Raw genomic sequence first — 18862 nt, forward strand, 5'->3', positions numbered from 1 at the left:
AGGAAGAAGGCGGGAAGGGAGCCAGCCTTCAGGGTGCTCATAAAAGCCGGTGTTAAAGCGCAGAGACGGCAGTTTGGGAGGAACAGAGAAAGAGAAGGCAAAGGGGCAGAACTAAGGGAGGACTTTGTTTAGGGCGAAGGAGTTCTGACCTTGTCAATCTGGTGGAGCAGCAGGGGTAGGATGGACGCTTGTTCTACTAAACTACATCTTCACATAATTAGAATAATTAGTACCAGGTCTATTATATTGTAGAGGGTGAAATGGGCAAGGTCGTCGACCTTACGAGGGCGTTTGCCTTGGCAAGAAGTTAGGATCGATTCTGAGAATGAGGGAAGGGAAGGATGGTTGTGATTTCGTAAGATTTTGAGACAGAGGAGAGGAAGTGGAGGATTGTCTGGTCTTGTATAAAGTTAAAAATATCTTTTAGGCCGGGAGTGCTGAGGTGTTTACCAGCTTCAGAAGAGTTGCAAAAATCTGAAAGCGTGGCTGGAGGAAGTATGAACAGAATCAACAGGTGATGCAGGCGTAGGTAACCAAGAACAACCATCTCGGTAGCCACGGGGCGATCTGGGACCCCAGGAGGGGCCGTGGCTGCAACTCTGGCTCCGCTTCACGCAGCTGGGTCAGAGAAGTAACGCCCGCGTGAGCAGGTGGCAGCGCCCCCGCGGGGAGCCAGGCAGGCGGGGAGAGCAGAGGGCGGGGAGTGCGCGTTGCGGGGCGAGAAGCAAGCTGCGCGGCCGGCTGCTGGGAGTGGGGAGGGCGGGCCCCAGCGAGCGGGCCTCCGCGCGGCATTTGGCACGCACGCGCAGACGGGCCACGGGGCCCGGAGGCACAGAGGAGGGGGAGCCAGAAAGAGGGGGGTGCGGAACGTATTTCCGCTCTGGCGGACAAATAATACCGGCCAAAGGAGAGGCCAGGCTGTCCGGCCCTTTAACCGTGTGGGGGGAGCTGGTGAAGAAAGGGGGGTCGGGAAAGGGGGAATCCTGCTCCTTTAATTCCCTCCCCTCTTCCTCCTCCCCGAGTTCTCGACGACGCCGCCGCGCGCGGGGCCTGGAACACACTGCACGAGCCGCCCCCACCCCTCCCCCCTTACGCCCACGCGGAGCCGGCCCCGCGCGCGCGCCCCGTGCACCCCCGCGCCTGCGCGCTGCCCAGGCCCTGCCCGTGTGTGGGGGCGCAGTCGGCCCCGGGGGGGGTGGGGGAAATAGGGGGGGAAAAAAACAGCGCGCGGAACCCAGCCAGGTGAGCGGCGCGTGCACTCAGGGTCGTGGGGCGGGGGGGGGGGGGGGGGGGGCGTGCCACCGAGGTCTCAACGTGGGGGGGGCGTGCACGGTGCGTGCAGGCAGGGGGGGAGGACGTGAAAAGCGCGTGCAAACGTGCAAGGGGGCGGTGGAGGAATGGGGCAGCGGGTAAAAGGGGCGGGGTGAGAAGAGGCTGCAACCCGGGCCACCCAGAACCCCAGGCCTCTGCTCCCGCTTCTGCCGACCTTCCCCTGTGGGCGCGGGCTCGCCCCATCATCGCGGGCGGTAGGGCTGGGGGGTGTGGACGCCGCTGCCCCGCCCCCGGGAACCACGCCTCCCTTCTCCCGAAGGGACAGCGCCTCCCCGGGGGCTGGGGAAACTGAGGAAGAGGCTTGAAGACTGGGTGATCTGATGCTGGGGGGCCCTGCCAAGAATGGGAGTGCAAGGCCTGGAGCCTTGGCTTAGCAAAGCCGGAGACCTTTGTCTCTGACCGGTTTCCTTCCCAACCAGGGTTGCCCACCCCCCGCCACAATGGCCTCTGGGGTGGAAGTCCTGCGCTTCCAGCTGCCTGGCCACGAGGCCGCTACGCTGCGGAACATGAACCAGCTCCGCGCAGAGGAGCGGTTCTGCGACGTGACCATTGTGGCTGACAGCCTCAAGTTCCGTGGCCACAAGGTCATCTTGGCCGCCTGCTCGCCGTTCCTGCGGGACCAGTTCCTGCTGAATCCCAGCTCTGAGCTGCAGGTCTCACTGATGCACAGTGCACGCATAGTGGCTGACCTGCTCCTCTCTTGCTATACGGGCGCCCTGGAATTCGCCGTCAGGGATATCGTTAACTACCTGACGGCCGCGTCCTACCTGCAGATGGAGCACGTGGTGGAGAAATGCCGGAACGCCCTCAGCCAATTTATCGAGCCCAAAATAGGCCTCAAAGAGGATGGGGTCAGCGATGCCAGCCTTGTGAGCAGTGTCAGTGCCACCAAATCCCTGCTCCCTCCTGCCAGGACCCCAAAGCCAGCCCCTAAACCCCCACCCCCGCCCCCTCTTCCCCCTCCACTCCTGCGGCCTGTGAAGCTGGAGTTCCCTCTGGATGAGGACCTGGAGCTGAAGGCTGAGGAAGAGGATGAGGACGAGGATGAGGATGTGTCTGACATCTGCATCGTCAAGGTGGAATCAGCCCTGGAGGTGGCACACCGGCTCAAACCTCCCGGGGGCCTGGGAGGAGGTCTGGGCATTGGAGGCTCTGTGGGCAGCCACCTTGGGGAGCTGGCCCAGAGCAGCGTGCCTCCCAGCACTGTGGCCCCACCGCAGGGCGTGGTTAAAGCCTGCTACAGCCTGTCTGAGGACGCGGAAGGGGAGGGCCTGCTCTTGATCCCTGGAGGCCGGGCCAGTGTGGGGGCCACCTCAGGCCTCGTGGAGGCAGCAGCGGTGGCCATGGCTGCCCGGGGGGCGGGGGGCAGCCTGGGGGCAGGGGGCGGCCGGGGACCCCTGCCCGGAGGCTTTTCCAGCGGAAATCCCCTAAAGAACATCAAGTGCACCAAGTGCCCGGAAGTGTTCCAGGGCGTGGAGAAGCTGGTCTTCCACATGCGGGCGCAGCACTTCATCTTCATGTGCCCGCGCTGCGGCAAGCAGTTCAACCACAGCAGCAACCTCAACCGCCACATGAACGTGCACCGCGGCGTCAAGTCGCACTCGTGTGGCATCTGCGGCAAGTGCTTCACGCAGAAGTCCACGCTGCACGATCACCTCAACCTCCACTCGGGAGCGAGGCCCTATCGCTGCTCCTACTGCGACGTGCGCTTCGCTCACAAGCCGGCCATTAGGCGGCACCTCAAGGAGCAGCACGGCAAGACCACAGCCGAGAACGTGCTGGAGGCCAGTGTGGCTGAGATCAATGTCCTCATCCGCTAGCGAGGCGGGCGCCGGGGCCCTGGGCGAAGTGGGGAGGGTCTCCCTGGTCCAGGAGAATAGGGGGGTGGGGGGTCGGGGGCAGGCAGGTACGGCGGGAGCCTGAGCAGACACACAGCAAGGGGCCGAAGATTCCTTGGAGAGAAGACCCTGCCTCTTCAGAAGGAAAGGATGGAGAGAGGGAGAGTTCTTAGAGAAGGCCAAGGGAATAGGGGGTCCCAGATAAAGTTTCTTCTCTTAGAGGTGCATGGATATGTGGAGGGAGGGAAAAGGGCTTATAGAATGAGGCGGGGGGAAAAAGACTGGAAAATGTTTTATTCCTAGCTAAGGCTGCCCAGGAAGAGGTTCTGACATTTCTTGATGGGCGAGGGGGGGTGGGAAGTGGGAGGGAATCTGGCAGGAGGCAGCTTACCTGCTCCTGCTTGGAATAGATCCTTGGGAGAGGGAGTGGTAGGGGGAAAGGATGACTGAATTCTGGAGAAGGGAAGGGGAGACAGTTCTTGCATGCTGGGGAAATGGGATGGGTACAAGGCTCACCAAAATTCTAGGGAGAACAAAATAAGATGGCAGGTAAGAGAATATGGGGGTGAGCAGCCTGGGTAGATACTGGGAAGTGGGGTACAACGGCAAGAACTACAAATAGTGGTGGGGGCGGGGGGGTAGGGCACTTAGATGAGAGTACACAAGAAAGGCTGTTGCGGGGAGGGAGAGTAGTAGAGACTTATACAGTATTTTTTAAGAAAAAAAACGTATTTTTTAGGATTTTTTCTGGAGTTTGGGGTTTTAGTTTTTCGGCTTTTGTTTTCCACAAAATAAAAAAAAAAAAACTTTTTTTTCTTTATACTCTGTCTGGCAACTGTGTCTAAAAGACTATCCGACCTTAGACCATCTCACCCTCTGATGTCATTTGCTAAGTACTCAGAGGTCACAACTCATGCAGGTCTCATGCCTAAAGGAGCCTTGACAGGGGAAGGGAAATGTGACAGGTGGGCTCCTCTAGCCAGAGACCCTCCCAGTTCTGCATCCTCAACATCTATCAGCTCACAGCACAAGTGTTCAGTGATTTTTTTGGCAGAGGTATTAACAGATAACCTGCTCCAGTTGAGGAGTTGGGTATGACTGCTAGGAATGAGCTATAGTTGTGATCATTGTGCCCATCAAAATTGTAAGCAGAAGCCTGTGTTTGGGCGTTTGGTCTGGGGAAAGGGCTTATGTCCTGGAGAAAGCTAAAAACCACTGTTTGGGTTCTGGTATGGAGAAGACTACAATTCCCAGAAAGCTCTGAAACGGTTCTTCACCAAAGAGAACTACAGTTCCCAGAAGGCCTTGAATTGGCCTCAGGTGCCCTATATCCTAACCATTTGCCTGTGTCGAATATTGCAAGTACAGATATTTTCCAAACTTTGACCAGATGTAATACCTAAAGAGATTGTACCCTAAATACTGCTATCAAAGTTCTGTGCCTCGGTGTAATATCATTCGTACTTCCACTACTGGCTGGGCTACGACCCACGTAGTGCCTGGTATGCTTGTGAAGTGTTTGGCAAAAAAAGGTTACTTTAGTGTCTGCAGATAGTAAAGACTCGGGCCTCTGGGGGCTTACCTGGATCCCTAGTGCACGTGGTGGCTTAACATGTCTGGCATAAACGGGAGAGACATTCAGCCCCAGGTTTTCAAAAGGGGTCGCTGCTCCAGGGTACACTGAAGCCGCATGCTAGGACCAGCTAAGGCTAAAGGTGTCCTCCGCGCATCCCCATCGCCCCCTTCCTGCTCGTTAGAGAAGCGAGGCCAAGAGGCCCAGGCTTCAGTCCAATGACCCAGAAAACTAGAAAGCAACCAGAAGCGGGAGAAGCACACGCGGGTAGGATTGAATATACAGACTGCCGAGAGCCGGAAGGCTCAGACGCCCCGCTAATTACCTAAAGCCAGGTGGGAGATGGAGAAGCCACACCTGGACCCAGGCGTGCCTCGCCTTCGGTTCCCAGCTGAGTGAGGCCAGGAAGGGCAGCAATTCTCCCCTGCCGCTCCCAGTTTAGGACAGGAACTGCCATCTCCGAGGCCGCTCTCGGGGGAAAAATGGCCAGAAAGCGCGTAGTGGCTCCTTTAAGGCTCCTCTCAGCCCTCCCTCCCAACCCACGTGACCCGGGGCGGCCGCGCGCCGGCTCGGCCCCCCGCGCAAGCGGCGATGGCGGCGGCGGCGGGAGCTGCAGCGGCGGCGGCCGCCGAGGTGCGGAAGGGGAGGGGGAGAGGCGGGTGCATGCCCGCGCGCGCGCCCGGGGGAAGCGCGCGCCCGTGCAATGCTCCGGGGGTGCAACGGGGCCGGGGGGCCCGAGCGAGACTTGCAGCAATCCGGAGGGCCAGCACCGGGGGCGGATGAGGGGACCAGGGGGTGGGAGGTGGGGGGAGTGGGCACGGAGGCGCGCGTGCAGCCGCCGGCTGCCCCCGAGTGGGCGGCGGGCGCCGGGGCCCCAGGAGCACGCGCGAGGGGCACGAGGGGCCGTCCACCGGGCTGGGGGACAGCGGGCGCTGGAGGGGTTGGTGCCCGGGGTCCCCGCGGCCTGGGGGACAAAGGGGGAGCGGCGCGTGCAGCCGGGAGGAGGGGGCGGGGCCGGGGCGCAGAGGCCCCGCCCCCTCCCCCTCCTCTCTTCTCGGCCCCTGAGATGCGGGGTCTGCCGAGAGGGAGGGGGTTGATGCGGGCCCGGGGGAGGGGTCGTGCGGCCCCTCCGGGCAGCCGAGGCCGCGGAAGGGGGGGAGCCCATAGAGGAAGAGGTAGGCCCCGGAGCCTGCTCTCTCTACCCAGGGCCCAGGCGTCCTGGGCCCCCCAGCTTCCTACCGGACTGACCAGCCCTCCTATCCCTTGTGTCCCCTCCCAGGGGGAGGCCCCCGCTGAGATGGGGGCGCTGGTGCTGGAGAAGGAGCCCAGAGGAGCCACCGAGAGAGGTGAGTGAAGCAGAAACGGGCCCTGTTGGACCTTCACCTCCCCCACAACACATGATCTCGTGAGCCCTTAGCCCTGGACTTTTTCTCTTCCATTACAGTTCATGGCTCTTTGGGGGACACCTCTCGTAGTGAGGAGACCCTGCCCAAGGCCAACCCCGATTCCCTGGAGACTGCTGGCCCCTCATCCCCAGCCTCTGTCACAGTCACTGTCGGCGATGAGGGGGCTGACACCCCTGTAGGGGCCACACCACTCATTGGGGATGAACCCGAGAATCTCGAGGGAGATGGGGACCTCCATGGGGGTCGCATCCTGCTGGGTGAGAAGCCGGGGGAGTCTGGGGAGGGGTGAGGTGGGGTGACTTCTGACTCTGTCTTCCCTCTTATCTTGTCTCTTGCCTGCCTGTGTTTTCCAGGCCATGCCACAAAGTCGTTCCCGTCTTCCCCCAGCAAGGGGGGTGCCTGTCCCAGCCGAGCCAAGATGTCAATGACAGGGGCCGGAAAATCACCCCCATCAGTTCAGAGTTTGGCTATGAGGCTGCTAAGTATGCCGGGCGCCCAAGGGGCGCCAGCAGCAGGGCCTGAACCCCCTCCGGCCACAGCCAGCCCAGAGGGGCAGCCCAAGGTTCATCGAGCCAGGAAAACCATGTCCAAACCAGGAAATGGACAGGTGAGGCTTAGGGGGATGGCTGTGGGAGTGGGAGAAACAGAATAATTAACCATAAACCCCCGTGGGCTGCTGTTTTACAATTTAGCTTCAGGCCTTTTCTTATCCAGTACGTGACTGCTTCACATATTTACCAAGGGGCTACCGTACGTCAGATTCTTTACTGGGGCTTAATCTATGAACACACCAGATACCTGTCTTCCTGGGGGTTGTGCTCTTAGGGAGAGGAGAGTAGAAGATACAAATGTTGAAAAGTTAATTGTGTCGTCAATGTCTTAATTACTCTTGTGACAACAACTATAGAGACTTCAAACCACCTTTCCTGTTCTACTTCAAAGCAAGCCCCCAGGGAACTTCTCCCTCCCTTCTTTGAAACTGTCCCTGCTGTTTTAAAGGTTTTACTGTGAATCTCTACTGAGAAGGAGACAAGGGAAGTGACAAGAGCCCCAGAATCTCAGAAGCTTTATGACAGTGTTTTTAGGGATCTGGATATCATGTTGTTCCGGGTTTGCTTTGCGTACCTTTGATCAAGGCCTTAATTTGTTTTTCCATGTGGAAAGGAGGGGGCAAGGGGCCTGCTTCTGTGTCTATGAAGGGTTGAGTGTTAGAAGGGGAATATGGCCTGACGTGGTTCATATTGCCAGAGAACTTTGGATGGCGTTTCTGAGGGTGTGGCTCACCACCCCACCCCAACCTGGGGCTCTCAGCTCATCCAGACAGAACCTTAGATGCTCCCTGACCCTAAGTGTGCTCCCTCTTGGCCCCCAGCCCCCAGTCCCTGAGAAGCGGCCCCCTGAAGTGCAGCATTTCCGCATGAGTGATGACGTGCACTCGCTGGGGAAGGTGACCTCAGGTCAGTCCCATCCCCCACCTACCTGTGGCTTGCTATGGCCTGTGCTAAGGGCTTAGAGTGCCAGTCTCACTCCTTTCTCTCTCTCTCTCTTCTTCTAGATGTGGCCAAAAGGAGGAAGCTGAACTCAGGAGGTGGCTTGGTGAGCCAGGAGGGGCTGGGAACAGGGCCTCTCTCCCTGAGGGCTGCTCTGAGGCAGCCCCAGAGCTGGGGTTCCATCTTACCCTCACGGGAAATGGGTTGGTGAGTGAGTGCCAGCAGCGTCAATGTTTCTTCAATCTTTTTCTAGTCAGAAGAGTTGGCTTCTACGCGGAGTTCGGGAGAAGTGACCCTGGAGAAGGGGGACCCCGGGTCCCTGGAGGAGTGGGAAACGGTGGTAGGGGATGACTTCAGCCTCTACTATGATTCCTACTCTGTGGATGAGCGGGTGGACTCTGACAGCAAGGTGAGAGGGAGCCAGCCACCCTCCGAGCCACGCTCCCCTCGCATCCAGGGCTCATTCGCCAGTCTTTCCTGCCCCACTTTTTCCTCTCTTTCCTTTTCTGAACACCCACTAGTTCACTGCCCCGTACTATCTATAACTTATTTCCATTGTGTGCTCTACCCCATACCATCCCCTTGTCCCGCTCCAGTGATAATCACCACCCTGGACTTGGGGTGTAACATCCCGTTTTATGGTTTATTTGTTGTTTATTCCTTTGTTTCTTGTTTGGTTTGTTTCACATGTGTGTTTGCCCATGCAACATAATGCTTAGTCTTGCCCCTTTTACTTTTTGTTTGTTTTCTCATGGAATCTTTCAGATACACACAAAAAATAGAATAGTGAGCCCCCAGGTGGCCATCACCCAGCTCGAAGGATTAGCAATACACAGCGGGTCTTGCTTGACTCATCTGTTCCTCCCCTAATACCCATACCTACTGGATTGGTTCAAAGCAAATAGCCAGGCACCATTTCATCTAGAAACATTTCCATAAGTCTCTCTAAACATTAGACCTCTTTCTGTTTTCAAAAGATTTACAGATGTTTTTGGGGTTTTTTTTGGCCGAATCATGTGGCTTACAGGGATCTTAGTTCCCCAGCCAGAGATAGAACCCATGCTTCCTGCAGGGGAAGCATGGAGACCTAACCACTGGACCTCCCGGGAAGTCCCTACAAATGATTATTTAATCCCATCGCCTTGCTACCAATTAGTCTTCGCATTTTCTCAGTTGTTTCATAAATGGGTTTTCATTTGTCAAGTTTCAAATGAGTTCCACACATTGATCTGATTATTTGTCTTAGGTCTCTCTTGGTATATAGGTTCCCTGCCTTCTAAAAAAATAACTTTTTTTTGCCACTCATTTGTTAAAGGAACAAGAATTCTGTCCTGCAGAATTCTTCACACTTAGGAGTCGGCTGATCGGGTGGGGATTGACATGTAATTCTCTGTCCAGTGTTTCTTCTTGTAAACTCATAGATCCAGAAGTGTGCTCAGCCTCAGAGACCTGTTGTTTTTCTTTTTAGTTTGGTAAGACTTGATAGCAGGTGCGTCCTGTTGTATCATCAGGTGTTGGACATTTGGTCTTTTATTAGTGAAGTTAAGATCAGTGGATTCAGACGATATCACTCAGATTTCATTATAGCATTTCTGATTAGCTTTTCATGTAGTGTTTTCAGTCTCGCCTGTTTATGAACTTCATAGAGTATCATACTATACATTTGTTACCTGGAACTGCTTTTTTTTTTCCCCCTCCTTACTGTTATGTTGCCAAGATCATCACAGTTTTGCATGTCACCGTAGCACCGTATTTTTCATTGTTGTATAACACGCCATACCCCCTCTTTGTACCCAGCCTTTCCTTCCTCTCCTGTCCACAGTCATCTTCACCAGGGAACCATCCTTGGGGATTTATGGTTTTCTTGATCACACCTCCTTCTCTGAGTCCCAGGGGTTGTATGTGTCCTACCCTGCCTCTCTCCCAAGTTCTCCCCAAGAGCGAGCTGTGGCCTGGGGAGGCCACAGCTTTACCTCTCTTCCAGTCTGAGGTTGAAGCTCTGGCTGAACAACTGAGTGAGGAAGAGGAAGAGGAGGAGGAGGAAGAGGAGGAAGAAGAAGAGGAGGAGGAGGAGGAGGAAGAAGAAGAGGAAGATGAAGAGTCTGGCAATCAGTCTGACAGGGTAGGGTTGGAAGCCAGCAGCCCCAGAGGAGTGGAGACTGCAGGACCAGAAGTCTGAGTCCTCCAAGGAGGGGGGTTACGGGCTGGGGGCCACCTGCCACCCTAATGCTCCTCCTCCTCCCCAGAGTGGTTCCAGCGGCCGCCGCAAAGCCAAGAAGAAATGGCGGAAGGACAGCCCATGGGTGAAGCCATCACGGAAACGGCGGAAACGAGAGCCTCCGAGGGCCAAGGAGCCACGAGGTGAGGAGGCTCCTCTGCTTTGGGGTCCCCTCCTCCAGCCCCCTCCCAGCCCCCAGAGAGCGTGCATGCACACCCACGCTCCGCATGCACCCCCGCGTCCAGGCACCTGTGAGCTCGCACTCTCACTCTCTCTGTCTCTGTGTCAGGAGTGAATGGTGTGGGCTCCTCAGGCCCCAGTGAGTACATGGAGGTCCCTCTGGGGTCTCTGGAGCTGCCCAGCGAGGGGACCCTCTCTCCCAACCACGCTGGTAATTGCCAATTGCCGATTGCCGGGATAGGGAGCCACTAGGGGTGCCCTCAGGGCCAGAGGGAATGGGGAGGAGGGGGACCCCACTGGAGCTGGGGTGTCCATGACCAGACTTTGGGGGTTCGGGAGCATGGAGGAAAAGTCAGGGTGGGGGTGAGAGGCCCCATGAGGGGTCCTGGCGGGTGAGGGGCTGGGCCTCCCTCAGCTCCCTGCTCCCTCTATCCAAGGGGTGTCCAATGACACATCTTCGCTGGAGACAGAGCGCGGGTTTGAGGAGCTGCCCCTCTGCAGCTGCCGCATGGAGGCCCCCAAGATAGACCGCATCAGCGAGAGAGCAGGGCACAAGTGCATGGCCACAGAGAGCGTGGACGGAGAGGTGGGCCTGGGGACTGGCCGGCGAGATGCCAGGGCAGCTGGCCCCGGAGCCCAGCCTCACCTCTTGTCACCCGGCCTCGCCGCCCACAGCTGTCCGGCTGCAATGCTGCCATCCTCAAGCGGGAGACCATGAGACCGTCCAGCCGTGTGGCCCTGATGGTGCTCTGTGAGACCCACCGTGCGCGCATGGTCAAACATCACTGCTGCCCCGGCTGTGGCTACTTCTGTACGGCGGTGAGTGACCAGCAGGGCAGCCAGGTGGCGTGCCCCAAGGGGCAGAGGCTCCCGGAGCCTGACCGTGTTATTTCCCTGCCCTTAGGGCACCTTCCTGGAGTGTCACCCCGACTTCCGTGTGGCCCACCGCTTCCACAAGGCCTGTGTGTCCCAGCTGAACGGGATGGTCTTCTGTCCCCACTGTGGGGAGGACGCATCTGAGGCCCAGGAGGTGACCATCCCCCGGGGGGATGGGGTGACCCCACCGGCTGGCACTGCAGCACCCGCTCCCCCACCCCTGGCCCAGGATGCCCCCGGGAGAGCGGACACTTCCCAGCCCAGGTACTGGCTTTGCCCTTGCCTTCTGTCTTCCCTGCGCAGTCCCCATCTGCCCTAGACATTCACGCCTTCTCCCACAGTGCCCGGATGCGGGGGCAGGGGGAGCCTCGGCGTCCACCCTGCGACCCTCTGGCCGACACCATCGACAGCTCAGGGCCCTCCCTAACCCTGCCCAATGGGGGCTGCCTCTCAGCTGTAGGGCTGCCACCAGGGCCAGGCCGGGAGGCCCTGGAGAAGGCCCTGGTCATCCAGGAGTCAGAGAGGTAAGTAGGGGTTGCACGCGCGGGCACGGCCGCTAGGACTGGGGCTGGGAGTGTGGATCTGTGGTTCTTGGGGCTGTTACTTGAATCTGAGGGGCCCTTACCCCGGCAGGCGGAAAAAGCTCCGGTTCCACCCTCGGCAGTTGTACCTGTCCGTAAAGCAAGGGGAGCTGCAGAAGGTGATCCTGATGCTGTGTGAGTGTCCCCCTTGTTCATTCAGCAGACCCTACCTGAGCTCTGCTTATGTGCCCATCCCTGGGCTCGGAGCCAGGAGGGCAGCCATGAGGGTCATGGTCTTTGCCCTGAAGGACTTAGGCTGCTAGGGGATGCAGACGCACAGGTCGCCCGTGATGATGGGGACTGTGGTGGCAATAAGCACAGAGGCCCTGGGCCCTGTTCTGAGAGCTTACACACTTTCACTCACTTGTATCTTCCCAGCGGAGACTCAGAGTGGTGAACTGGCTTGCCCAGTGCACAGGGTACTGAGGGGCTGGGGCCTTTTGAACTTGGGCAGAGCTGGTGCTCTTTAACATCTTAATTCTCATGAGACTGTGCCACAGTGGATGTGAGCACAGGAGAGGCCCAGGAGGCACCCCTGACCCAGCTTGGGGTCCTGAGAAGCCTTCCTGGAGGAGATGCCACCCACCCCCTCGCTTGCTCACCGCATGTCCCTCCCTCTCCCGGTGTGGTGGGCTCTCCCCACAGTGGACAACCTGGACCCCAACTTCCAGAGTGACCAGCAGAGCAAGCGCACACCCCTGCACGCGGCTGCCCAGAAGGGCTCTGTGGAGATCTGCCATGTGCTGCTGCAGGTCAGCATGGGCCCCGCCTGGGACCACAGCACCCACCCCACCCCGACCCAGCCCCTCCCTGGTGCCAACAGCCCCTCCGTGCAGGCTGGAGCCAACATCAATGCCGTGGACAAGCAGCAGCGGACGCCGCTGATGGAGGCCGTGGTGAACAACCATCTGGAGGTGGCTCGCTACATGGTGCAGCGTGGGGGCTGTGTCTACAGCAAGGTGCGTGGCCGGACAGGCCTGGCTGGGCTCAGGGGCTGGGCCTGAGGTGCCAGCCTGAGGGCTCATTTGCCCGCGTCACCCCCAGGAGGAAGACGGCTCCACCTGCCTCCACCACGCCGCCAAAATTGGGAACCTGGAGATGGTCAGCCTGCTGCTGAGCACGGGACAGGTGGACGTCAATGCCCAGGTCAGCAGCCTGGTCCCCTTTCTCCCTCGTCTGACCTCTGACCCTTCCCCTGCATGTCACACTGTTCCACCCTGTTCATATCTCTATTCCCTGCTTCACTTGTATTTCTCTTAACTCTTTTCTGTTTCTTTCTGTTTTTCTTTACCAGTTTTCAAAATGAGTTGTTGCCTTAATCTCTGGAACTGGCCAGTATTAACTCAGTTTTTTACCTGTTGGAGGTGTTTTAGTCTGTGTTCCCCTTGATCTTTGAGCCGTTCCATCCTTTGTCCAGAAGAAGCCCCTTGCCACAGACTTCTGTGGCTTTGAACTGATCCAGTAGCCTTTGAGAGCATCCTTGTCAGCAGCTGTCCTGCGCCAGACTCAGACTTTACCACTTTCTAAGAAACTCTGGTCCGTTTAAGTGGGAAAATTTTTTTTTTGGAGACTACAACAATCTGTGTACCTGGAGGGGGTTATTGCTATTGGGTCCCTGCTTCTCTTGTAAGTGGGTAGATCTAGGAAATATTTTTTAGAAAGAGAAAAATTACTTTGCAGTCATGAGCAGTAGACACTATTAGTCCCAGTTTATAAATGAAGAAACGGAGACCCAGAGACCTTAAATTACCTGCCCCGGGGCCCCACTGCCTGTGAACGGTGGAGCCCTGACTCTGTGTGAGCGGCGGGAGCTGTGTCTCCACCCTCCCCCTTCCCTCCCCGCCCCCAGGACAGCGGCGGGTGGACCCCCATCATCTGGGCTGCAGAGCACAAGCACATAGAAGTGATCCGCATGCTTCTGACACGGGGCGCGGACGTCACTCTCACCGACAACGTGAGTGCGGGGTTGGTGGGGATGCCGGAGGTGGGCTCAGTCCTGCCCTGCGCCTGAGCTAGGTGCGCCAGCTGGGTTCAAGCCTCGCCCCCTTCCACTTCCACAGGAGGAGAACATCTGCCTGCACTGGGCCTCCTTCACCGGCAGCGCCGCCATCGCCGAGGTCCTCCTGAACGCCCGCTGCGACCTCCACGCTGTCAATTACCACGGGGACACACCCCTGCACATCGCGGCCCGGGAGAGCTACCACGACTGCGTGCTGTGAGCCCCCACCCGGCACCCAGCCCCACACGCGCCCCTCTGCCACCTCTCACGGCCAGGTGCCCCACGGGCTCCTGTCCCCTCCCAGGTTGTTCCTGTCACGCGGGGCGAACCCTGAGCTGCGGAACAAGGAGGGGGACACGGCGTGGGACCTGACCCCCGAGCGGTCCGACGTGTGGTTTGCCCTCCAGCTCAACCGCAAGCTCCGGCTCGGGGTGGGGAATCGGGCCATCCGCACGGAGAAGATCATCTGCCGGTGAGCCTGGGCTCTCTCCGCACCCAGAGCCCCCTCCCCAGGCCCCTTGGAGCCTCGGAGTCCCCAGAACCACCTCCGTTCCCCCTGAAACACATACAGATAGAGTTGGCAGATACAGCAAATAAAAATAGACACCTGGCTAAATTAGAATTTCAAGTGAACAACGCATACTTTTTTAATGTTTAAGAGTGTTCTGAGAGTATATTTGGGACATGAAAGTGAGAGTGTTAATCACTCAGTCTTGTCCGACTCTGTGACCTCGTGGACTGTAGCCTGCCAGGCTCCTCTGTCCATGGGATTCTCCAGGCAAGAATACTGGACTGGGTTGCCATGGCCTCCTCCAGGGGATCTTGCTAACCCAGGGTTCGAACCCAGGTCTCCCACATTGTAGGTGAATTCTTTACTGTCTGAGTCACCAGGGAAGCCCTGTACTAAAAAAATTATTTCCTGATTATCTGATCTGAAATTCAGATTTTTAACTAAGTGTCCTGCCTTTGATCTGCGAACCTTACTCCCCACCCCTGATGAACCCCCAGAACACCCTCTCCCCTCCCCTGGCCCTCTCCTTGCTTCTAGGGAAGCCCTCACCCCATACTCTAGCCACCCAGCTCCATCTCCCCTCCTGCCAGGGACGTGGCTCGGGGCTATGAGAACGTCCCCATCCCCTGTGTCAATGGTGTGGACGGGGAGCCCTGCCCCGAGGATTACAAGTACATCTCAGAGAACTGCGAGACGTCCACCATGAACATTGACCGCAACATTACCCACCTGCAGGTTAGTGTGGGGCCCTGGGACCTCCTCCCAAAGGGGCACCCAGAGCCGCTAAGTGGAGCCGGGCACGTTGTGCCAACAAGGATGTCTGGCCAAGGTGTTGGGGCTGAAAGGGACCTCTGGTGTGGGCTTGCATCCACCTGGGGAGGGGGACCTTTTTCTAGGACACATGAAGGTATCACATAGGCTCATGGTGGCCCTAGAGATACCCGCATCAGCAGCATCTTGATTCCCCCTCATCCTGGGACCATCACCACCACTACCTTACAGTGTGGACCCTAGAGAAAGGACAGCAGTTGGGGGCTTGTGGGGGGAAGCTGAGGGGCCTGGGCCGATTCTGAGGGGTGAGCTGACCCTGCCTCCTGCCCCAGCACTGCACGTGTGTGGATGACTGCTCCAGCTCCAACTGCCTGTGTGGCCAGCTCAGCATCCGCTGTTGGTATGACAAGGTGCGTGCCCTGGCCACCTGCCCATCCACTCCTCCGGAGCTGGCCTCTGACACCAACCCTCTGGGGCCTTGTCCCTTGCCTTCTGTCCTGTGGCGGAAGTAGCGGAGAGGGCAGGGCGAGACCCGAGACTCCTAGGACGTTGCCAAGACAGAGCCTTGGTGTATGCAAATCAAGGGCGATGGTTGTGGGTTTCCTGTAGCGTATACGTGGCCTCCCTGAGTCTGTGGTGGGGTCAGTGATGGATTTTTCGGTGAAGTCTTGGGAGTCCTGGGCAGCTGAGGGGAGCACCACACAAAAACCACTGTCTTCCCGTCCCTCAACCCCAGGATGGGCGGCTGCTCCAGGAATTTAACAAGATCGAGCCCCCGCTGATTTTTGAGTGTAACCAGGCATGTTCCTGCTGGAGAAACTGCAAGAACAGAGTAGTGCAGAGCGGCATCAAGTGAGTCCCTGCCCCTCGGCCCTCCTCACCCCGCTTTCTCCCTTCTCTCCTTTGGGAAGCTTCCATGTCACCCCCCTCAATACCGTCCTCTCTCCCACCTTCAGGGTGCGACTGCAGCTCTACCGAACAGCCAAGATGGGCTGGGGGGTCCGTGCCCTGCAGACCATTCCCCAGGGTACCTTCATTTGCGAGTGAGTGGTTGAGGGGGAGGGGTACTCTGGCTCTTCGGGGCAAAGGGCTGGGTGCAGGGCCACGGCTGACTCCCAGGCATCCCTCTCTGCCCTCCTCCCTAATGGGTCCACCTGGCCAGCCTCCTCTGACCACCATCCCCAAGCCTCCACTCTGCCCAGGTCACAGGGCCTGTGTCTTTCCCTCCCCATTGGTGTCTTCCTGAGCTTCACACTCCCTCTCCCCTGCCCTTCTCAACTGGGGAAAGGCCCAGTTTTAACAGACCAGGGTTTGAGCCCCATTCTGCCACTGGGTGTCTTCGGCCAAGTTCACAACCACTTTGAGCCTCCTCCTCCTTGTCTGCAAAATGGAGGTGATAACAGCTACCCTTCCGTCCACCTCCTCAGGGGCCTCAGGCCTGCCCATCTGTCAGTTCTTTCTCTTCCCAGCATCTATAACTTCTCCGTGTCTCCTAGCTTTTACCCCATGGTCTTCAAACTTAATCTTCTTTGGCTTTCAAAAAAAAAGTCATTCAGCCCTATTTGGCTATTTAAGAAACCATTCATTTTCCCTCCATCGTGTCATCTCTCAGTTTGACTCAGACAAGCGGCCTCTTCCTGCTGGATCTCAGTTCCCCCCATCCACTCCCTACTCATCCCTGCCCAGATCTGCCTTTACCCTCTCCCTCTGCTTCCTCTCGTCGGTCCCCACGCCCCGACCCCTGTGTCTCAGTCTGCATTCTCCTGGCATCCGCCACCCCCTTAGCTCTGGCTCCCATGACACCATCCTTAGCCGCAACTCATCCTTTCTTCCTCTTCACCAGCTCCTCTTCCTCTGCTTTCCAAACGTGGGTGCTTCCTCCCCAGTTCTTCACAGCTCCTGGGGCTCCATCCCTTCCTGCAGTTCTCACCTCTCTCCTGTCCTCAGCCTGACCTTGCCCCACCTGCTGGGTGATTTCCTCGTCCTCCCCATGTCTACACCTGAACAGATTCCCCACCCAGGCCCACTGCCAAGATACTCATCCCTTCACCCCAGAGGCTTGGCACTTCCGTACTCACCTGAATCATCCTCTGGTGCAGCTTGTACCTTCCCTTGAGCTTCCCCACCGCTGCTACTCCAGTGGCCCCACACTTCTCACCCCTGCCCCACACTGTCAGGTCCTGCCTGTTGATCTCGCTGTCCTGGGGGAGCCCGACTGGCCAGTTTGTCCTGTGTACTCTCACATGCCTGTGTCCCCAGGCTCCTCTTCCTGATCCCCCTTCTGGATGGGGACCTCCTACCCTCTCCCTCCTAGATCATGTCTGCTATCCTTGGGTCACCCACCCCAGCCATGTGGATCTGTGAGATTCACGGAGAGTGTCTGGGGCAGCTGACAAATGGTGGAAGAGGAATCCCAGGCTGTGGGGAGAGACAGGCCCTGGAGCCTACTTGCAGTAACTCCCTGCTCACCTCCAGAACCACCACTTCCTGCCCAACAGGTATGTCGGAGAACTGATCTCTGATGCCGAGGCTGATGTGAGAGAGGACGATTCTTATCTCTTCGACTTGGACAACAAGGTGGGCAGGAGACCCCCTTGCCTTCCTCCTTTCAAGCAGCAGATGGAAACCTGGGGAGGAGGGGCCAGGTGATCAGTGGGGCGAGGAGGTTGGCCAGCCAGCAGGGTGGTGGTAGATGTGATGAGTGATGCTCCCCCCTCAGGATGGAGAGGTGTACTGCATCGATGCCCGTTACTACGGCAACATCAGCCGCTTCATCAACCACTTGTGTGACCCCAACATCATCCCCGTCCGAGTCTTCATGCTGCACCAAGACCTGAGATTTCCACGCATCGCCTTCTTCAGTTCCCGAGACATCCGGGCCGGGGAGGAGCTGGGGTGAGGCCTCCTGAGGCTCAGCTGGGGTGTGGGAGATGTAGCAAGCCCCAGACCAAAAGCAGAAGGCTGGCAAGTGCCTGGTTTCCAGGCATAGATTAGAGCAGAGCCTCTCTGAAGTCACTGTAGACAGAGTCCTGAACCTCATGGATTTTGAGTTAGTAGGTTTGGGGTGGGTCGTGAGAGCCTTCACTTCTAACAAGCTCCTGGGCAATGCTAGTGCTGCCAGGGCATTTGAACCTAGGAGGGCTTAGAGCCCCTCTGAAGTGGGAGTGGGTGCTCTGGAGTGGGTCTGGGCTCCACAGATCTCTTGTGCTGCTCTGACAGGTTTGACTATGGTGACCGCTTCTGGGACATCAAAAGCAAGTACTTCACCTGCCAGTGTGGCTCTGAGAAGTGCAAGCACTCGGCTGAGGCCATTGCCCTGGAGCAGAGCCGCCTGGCCCGCCTGGACCCACACCCTGAGCTGCTGCCTGAGCTCAGCTCCCTGCCCCCCGTCAACCCCTGAGATCGGACCACAGCCACTGTTCCACCCCTGGACAGCCACCAGCTCAGTAGCCACTTCTGCCGCTTGCCCACAGCCTACGCCTGGGGGCTTTTACCGTTTCCTCTCTCCCTTACTTACCCCTTCACACATTCCTCAGCCAGCTCCCAGCCAGGCCCTGGAGGTCTGACAGCCCCTGTCTCCCAGAGCTGGTTCTTTCCTGGGAGGGTGACTTCAGGGCTGGCCACCCCTCCCCCCAAGCGCCTCCTCCCACCCCTGTTCCCCACCCTCAACTGAAGTTTGATGAAATTGAGCCTCTGTGCTAATTGGTTTCCTTTGTTCTCAATAAATGTTGGGTTTATAATAAACGGGGTGATTGTTGGCGGAAAAGCACACACAGCCCGAGGGAATGTGGGTCCAAGGGGCAGAAAAGGGATGGAAAGGGGGCTGGGCAGGTGTGGCCGGTGTGGATAGCCCTCCAGGGGACGGTTGTGGGGATTACTGTGGGGCAGAGTCTAGGGTAGGTCTCATCTCCACATTTCCGGTAGGAGGGCGTGGGTGTGACTGTATTACAGTTGGAAGTAGTTTACAGAATTCTAAAGGATTTTCTTAAGAGTGTGTGAGTTCCTCAGGCCACGGTCCCTGAGCCCTGACCTGACCCACATCCCAGGCTTTCCTTCCTGCACTCCAGCTTCAGCGCTCAGCTGAGTC

The 18862-nt window shown here is 57.9% G+C and overlaps 2 protein-coding genes across 5 annotated transcripts; both read left to right on the forward strand.

Annotated features, from left to right (window-relative positions):
* Nucleotides 1-888: 888 nt before the first annotated feature.
* ZBTB12 (zinc finger and BTB domain containing 12) lies at nucleotides 889-3209 on the forward strand. Its single transcript, XM_019985580.2, has 2 exons — nucleotides 889-1242; nucleotides 1752-3209. Exon 2 carries the CDS (start codon nucleotides 1773-1775, stop codon nucleotides 3150-3152), a length of 1380 nt encoding a protein of 459 aa, XP_019841139.2. The 5' UTR covers nucleotides 889-1242; nucleotides 1752-1772; the 3' UTR covers nucleotides 3153-3209.
* Nucleotides 3210-5251: 2042 nt separating this feature from the next.
* On the forward strand, nucleotides 5252-18519 carry EHMT2 (euchromatic histone lysine methyltransferase 2). Of its 4 annotated transcripts, XM_019985573.2 has the most exons (28): nucleotides 5252-5376; nucleotides 6023-6089; nucleotides 6188-6406; nucleotides 6503-6756; nucleotides 7522-7606; nucleotides 7705-7745; nucleotides 7893-8048; nucleotides 9624-9761; nucleotides 9886-10000; nucleotides 10147-10248; nucleotides 10475-10623; nucleotides 10713-10856; nucleotides 10942-11177; nucleotides 11255-11437; nucleotides 11547-11629; nucleotides 12140-12246; nucleotides 12331-12453; nucleotides 12539-12640; nucleotides 13344-13448; nucleotides 13555-13709; nucleotides 13798-13965; nucleotides 14595-14739; nucleotides 15108-15185; nucleotides 15512-15627; nucleotides 15732-15818; nucleotides 17274-17352; nucleotides 17495-17670; nucleotides 17995-18519. In XM_019985573.2, exons 1-28 carry the CDS (start codon nucleotides 5335-5337, stop codon nucleotides 18173-18175), a joined length of 3636 nt encoding a protein of 1211 aa, XP_019841132.2. In that variant the 5' UTR covers nucleotides 5252-5334; the 3' UTR covers nucleotides 18176-18519. The 4 variants fall into 4 exon arrangements, with proteins under 4 accessions (XP_019841132.2, XP_019841133.2, XP_019841130.2 ...); XM_019985574.2 differs by lacking the exon at nucleotides 10147-10248; XM_019985571.2 differs by lacking the exon at nucleotides 5252-5376 and having other exon boundaries at nucleotides 5795-6089.
* The last annotated feature ends 343 nt before the right edge of the window (nucleotides 18520-18862 follow it).

The sequence above is a fragment of the Bos indicus genome, chromosome 23 (assembly GCF_029378745.1).
Source record: "Bos indicus isolate NIAB-ARS_2022 breed Sahiwal x Tharparkar chromosome 23, NIAB-ARS_B.indTharparkar_mat_pri_1.0, whole genome shotgun sequence".
In the NCBI taxonomy this organism is placed as follows: Eukaryota; Metazoa; Chordata; class Mammalia; order Artiodactyla; family Bovidae; genus Bos; species Bos indicus.

Coding starts and splice junctions, on each gene's coding strand:
- ZBTB12 (XM_019985580.2), top strand. CDS start 1,773: ATGGCCTCTGGGGTGGAAGTCCTGCGCTTCCAGCTGCCTGGCCACGAG.
- EHMT2 (XM_019985571.2), top strand. CDS start 5,810: ATGCGGGGTCTGCCGAGAGGGAGGGGGTTGATGCGGGCCCGGGGGAGG. Junction 13,710..13,797: donor AGCTACCACGACTGCGTGCT/GTGAGCCCCCAC, acceptor GTCCCCTCCCAG/GTTGTTCCTGTCACGCGGGG. Junction 14,740..15,107: donor GCAACATTACCCACCTGCAG/GTTAGTGTGGGG, acceptor CTCCTGCCCCAG/CACTGCACGTGTGTGGATGA.